This window comes from Juglans regia, chromosome 4 (assembly GCF_001411555.2).
Source record: "Juglans regia cultivar Chandler chromosome 4, Walnut 2.0, whole genome shotgun sequence".
Taxonomy (NCBI): domain Eukaryota; kingdom Viridiplantae; phylum Streptophyta; class Magnoliopsida; order Fagales; family Juglandaceae; genus Juglans; species Juglans regia.
The window spans coordinates 3,268,266-3,273,216 of NC_049904.1; the positions used below are offsets into that span (position 1 = coordinate 3,268,266).

A 4,951-nucleotide genomic window follows, 5' to 3' on the forward strand; every position below is an offset into this window, starting at 1 on the left:
TTGTTTGTTGAGCGTTATCTAATGATACATTTAAATGTTGAGATGATCTCGATAATCTGGCTTGATCTATAAATAGTAACGTATTTAAATATAAATAGGTAGATATATGTATTTAAATGTATGAATTAATTTTTTATGAATTTAATTTTTTATGAGAAATTAAAAAAATAATAAATTTTATTAATAATTAAATTAAGATGAATTGAGATGAGATGATTTCAAAACACAGCCAAATTTAGAATAATTTTACCCATAGCTTGTTTAGTTCTTCCATTCACCATTTCATTTTTTTAAAATATGAAAATGTAATTTATCGTCTTTTAATTAAAAAAGTTTTATTATTTTTTGATAGAATTATTAAACATCACATCGAAGATTCGAAAAGATGATAACAGATAAAGATTAAAATAGTGATTAGCATTTTTTTTCAAAAATAAAAAATCATTATACTCGGACCTTGTCAAATTAATTGTCCTTGATTAGCAGATCTAAGCCCAATCAAATTAATAAAATAGAATTCAGCAACTTAAAATATAATAAAATAACAGATATTATTAACCTGATAGAATCTGGAAAAAAGTTGAAGAATTTAATGAAAAATTAGAGGCCTTTCCTGTTTCCTTCCTTCCCAGTCACTTTCTTAAATTATTGAGTTCGTTAAACGTGTTTAATGCAAATAAGTAAAGTTTATTAATTTTAAAACCAAGGACCTCAGGCAAAGAAGCAACGGTTTTCTGCCTATTTAAACCCACCTCTCTACCTCTTCTTCCTCCTCCCACTTCTTCCTTCCTTGTTCACATTCTTTTGTCATTGCTCTCCATCTTTGCAAATTCTCGATTTTCCTTTTCCTTTCATTGCGCATTTTGAGTTTGGTAAGAAGTTTCTTCCGGCTTCATGCTTTTTGTATTTTCTTGCATTTCAGTTTTCATTGTCACAAAGCTTCGAAGCTTAGTCATTTTCGTTCTGGGTCTTTGGGTCCAATTACTACTCATAAAGCTTCGAAGCTTATTCATAAGTTTTCAGCAACGAATGGTTGTCCAGGGCATATTATCTTTTGTTGACTCCGGTTTTCCCGTGTCCTTTTGGTTTATAAGTGTTTCTTGTTCTTGTATTACTGTTGGGGTTCCAACGCTTTCAACTTTTGTTAATGTTGGGTTATGTCTCATCAAAGAGCAAAAGTCTTTGTTTTTTTCTGTTTTGCTGCAAAGTGAGCTTCACTTTTGATTTGCTTTACAACGAACTCGTTTTTAATTTATTCTATGTAATCAAGAGTGGATTTTTTTCGATCTAATATACAATCTTCTCTAGTTAAGCTGGAAAAGTTTGTGTCTTGTGAGTTGTATTTGATTCTTATAGGTGGAAAGGGTTTGCTAAATCATATGAACTTTGTTTAGAGAATTCTGATGATGCCCCCCCTTTTTTATATGCCTTTGCGGCTGTGTCTTTGTATATTTCTTGCCAGCAAGTTGTGTAATAATGGAACTTTTGAGATTTTAGATGTTTTATTTTGGTTTTCTAACTACATAAAGTCGCTGGTCCACCTGTTCTTCATTCAATATGTGATGGTGGTTGTGGATTATCCCTTCAGAAACTTAACAAAGCCTTATCCTAAGTAGACCTTTCTTCTTTTGGTGGTAATCTGAGTCAAAAAGGGCCTTTAATTTTTTGGCAGCCATGAAAGTTCGTCTTTTGAAATTCAAAATGAATTTGCATTTAAAACTTTGTTATTGGTGGGTTCAAGTTATTGTGGAGCCTAGTGTTCATTTGTTTTCATTCTTTGATCAACAGTTCTTTCTGATAAAAAAATGGAATTCGACGACCGCTACAGGCAGGTTCAGAGGCCTAAATATGAATGCCTGCTGTTTGGTGAGCCATTTTATGACTCATTTTTCACGCTAATCTGAATTTCTCTCAAGAATGATTTTAACTGTGTGTTTTGAACTTGCAGATCTGGATGATACTCTGTATCCTCTTAGTACTGGTATTGCCACAGCATGCCTCAAGAATATTAAAGGTAAGTCCGAAAAGGCCGTTTATGTTGATGAATAATCTCACATTGCCTGTAAACAAGATCTTGGTATGTTTATAAGCAATGATCAATCATTTCTTGTTGAACCGGTTTTATGAGATGAGTTAAGTCCATGAATTTCTTCATAGTATCAGAGTTTGCCACAGGACAAATGGAAGCCCACACTACTTACTCTGTGACAAGGATCAGAAAAAAATACTAGTCTGCACATGAGGGAGGGTGTTGAGGAATAATCTTGCATTGTCTGTAGACAATATCTTAGGCGTGTTTTTAAGGAATGGGCAATCATCTCTTGTAGAATCGGTTTTATGAGATGAGTTAGGCCTATAAATTTCTTCAATTTATTTGTAAGATTTCTCTCTTATACGATCAATTCTGCATTTCTGATATATATATATATATATATATATATATATATATATATGGATGATACCCTTGTTGTAGATTATATGGTCGACAAGCTTGGCATAGATAAGAGCAAAATCCCCGACTTGTGCAACCTTCTGTACAAGAATTATGGAACAACGATGGCCGGTCTTAGGGTATGGTTTTGATTGATTGTTTTGTTTATTGTTGGAATAACATGTGGACACTGATAATTACGTTTTATGGGATTCTCCTATGCAGGGAATTGGCTATGACTTTGACTATGATGAATACCACAGGTATGGAAATTAGTCTCGTTGGGTTTTTTCTTGTCCCCTTCATTTTCCCTTCCTGTCTTTTGTGGTATTGATCCTGAAGGATTGTCATCTTTCACTATGCTGGTGTGCATTCTTCTAAAAGTGATTGGCCTTTCACTTTTTGTGTAACAGTTTCGTTCATGGGAGATTGCCATATGAGAACTTAAAACCCGACCCAGTTTTGAGAAAACGTTTGCTGAGCCTGCCTTACCGTAAAGTTGTAAGTTACTAAATTACCAGATGGATAGCCTAGTAAAGGCAATAAGTATCATGTGACTGTATTCTTAGGATCTTTCTTTCTGCTTTGCAAATAGATTTTCACAAACGCAGACAAGGTCCATGCAGCCAAAGCACTTAGCAGGCTTGGAATAGAAGACTGTTTCGAGGGAATTATCTGCTTTGAGACACTGAATCCAACTCACAAAAGCACTGTTTCAGATGATGAAGATGACGTTGAGTTTGTGGGATTATGCAATACACCTGATATTCCTGCCACAAACACAAGTGCTAGTACTGAAATATTTGACATCATCGGGCACTTTGCTCGGCCTGATCTTGGTTTGGCATTACCAAAGTCACCAATTGTCTGCAAACCATCAGTTGACGCCATAGAAAAGGCTCTCAAAATAGCGAAAATAAATCCTCAGAGAACCGTAAGATGATCATCTTTTTAGAACTTGAACTTGCTATCATCTTTTGGTTTTCCTTCTGTCAATTTTTTTTTTTACTGACATTTCTTTTATAATTTTATATTCTTGTTCTTTCAGTTGTTCTTTGAGGACAGTGTCCGCAACATACAAGCTGGAAAACGTGTGGGTCTCCACACTGTTTTGGTAAGCCATTGGAAAATCTTGTACCCTTGAAAATGGGTCATTGGTTACAACAACTCACCCCATATTCTATTGTGCCTATTCTGCAATGCAGGTTGGCAGTTCCCAGAGAGTTAAAGGTGCAGATTTTGCCTTAGAAAGCATCCACAACATCAGGGAAGCAATACCAGAGCTCTTGGAGGATGACATGAAATCAGAAGTTGCTTACTCTGGCAAGGTTGCAGTTGAGACTTCTGTGACAGCTTAAATTTATATGTTACCACCAATTGCCATCGAAAAAAGAAAAAGAAAGAAAAAGAAAATCATGTATTTGGGATCTTAGCATCCCCATGGCCCATCTCATTGTGCAGATGATGTAGATGTCTCTTTCTGATTAGTTATTTTGTCCCAAAAGTTGTCGTTTTCTCTTGGCTCCAACATAGTCAGCATGCAACCACAAACCAAACATTGGAGTGTCATGCTAATTGTGAGTAATACTTCGAATAAATTTATAGGCCTAATTCATCTTATAAAATCAATTCTACGGAGAGGATTATTCATTTCTTATAAACATATCCAAAACTTTGTCCACAGGCAATGCGGGATTATTCCTCAACATCTTCTTTCACGTGCAGATCAGTATTTTTTTCTAATCTTTATCACGGGGTAAGTAGTGTAGGCATCCATTCATCAGGTGACAGACTTTGATACTATGAAGAAATTCATGGACTTAACTCATTTCATAAAATCGATTTTACAATAGCAGACTATTCATTCCTTATAAACATGTCCAAAATCTCTCCATATATGACGTAAAATTATTTCTCAACATACTTGACAAATAAGTAAAACCGAGTATATTTTGATCATTATTAATGTGAAAGCGATGTATATCATTGCACTCAAAGGGAGAAGAGGGGAGAAAAAAAAGGTATATTTATCGATCTGAAGCGGATTTGACGGACCGTGTAGGTAGGAGGAATATGTATTGACTTGTTTACTCATTTTTATTTTTCGTAGATAGCATGTGAATAAAATACAATCAATAGAGTAGAATGCATCATCAACAATCAACATGGAATATAAAATTGAAGGTTTGGAGTGTCGTGCTAATCGCATGCTATATTTAATATGCATGTGGAAAAGATGCAGAGAGAGAGAGAGAGAGAGAGAGAGAGAGAGAGAGATGCACCAAGTCTAATGCCTGGTGAAATATAAACCAAATCTATACCGGATTTGATGGGAGGAATTGAGTTGTTTAATCATTTTATTGACCTAGATTACAAGTGTACAAAATGTACTTTAGGCCTGTTTTTCTAAGCAACACAGAGAAGATTACATAATGCCTAAGCATCACTCTTTTGATAAACATGGTGGTTGTCCTTTTTCGTTTTCTTTTGAATCGGCCTACATGAATATTGCCTTCACAA

General features: G+C 34.8%; 1 protein-coding gene across 1 annotated transcript; it reads left to right on the top strand.

The window, feature by feature from the left end:
* The first annotated feature begins 734 nt into the window (after window positions 1–734).
* On the top strand, window positions 735–4,016 carry LOC109006806. The gene is made up of 9 exons (XM_035689314.1): window positions 735–872; window positions 1,789–1,866; window positions 1,949–2,014; window positions 2,474–2,571; window positions 2,657–2,694; window positions 2,845–2,932; window positions 3,027–3,365; window positions 3,480–3,545; window positions 3,637–4,016. Exons 2-9 carry the CDS (start codon window positions 1,806–1,808, stop codon window positions 3,787–3,789), a joined length of 909 nt encoding a protein of 302 aa, XP_035545207.1. The 5' UTR covers window positions 735–872; window positions 1,789–1,805; the 3' UTR covers window positions 3,790–4,016.
* Window positions 4,017–4,951: the final 935 nt, after the last annotated feature.

Excerpts from the sequence above, each read along its gene's own strand:
- LOC109006806 (XM_035689314.1), top strand. The coding sequence starts at position 1,806 with ATGGAATTCGACGACCGCTACAGGCAGGTTCAGAGGCCTAAATATGAA. Across the intron at positions 1,867-1,948 it reads ATATGAATGCCTGCTGTTTG|ATCTGGATGATACTCTGTAT; the intron begins GTGAGCCATTTT and ends TTGAACTTGCAG. Across the intron at positions 3,366-3,479 it reads AAATAAATCCTCAGAGAACC|TTGTTCTTTGAGGACAGTGT; the intron begins GTAAGATGATCA and ends TTGTTCTTTCAG.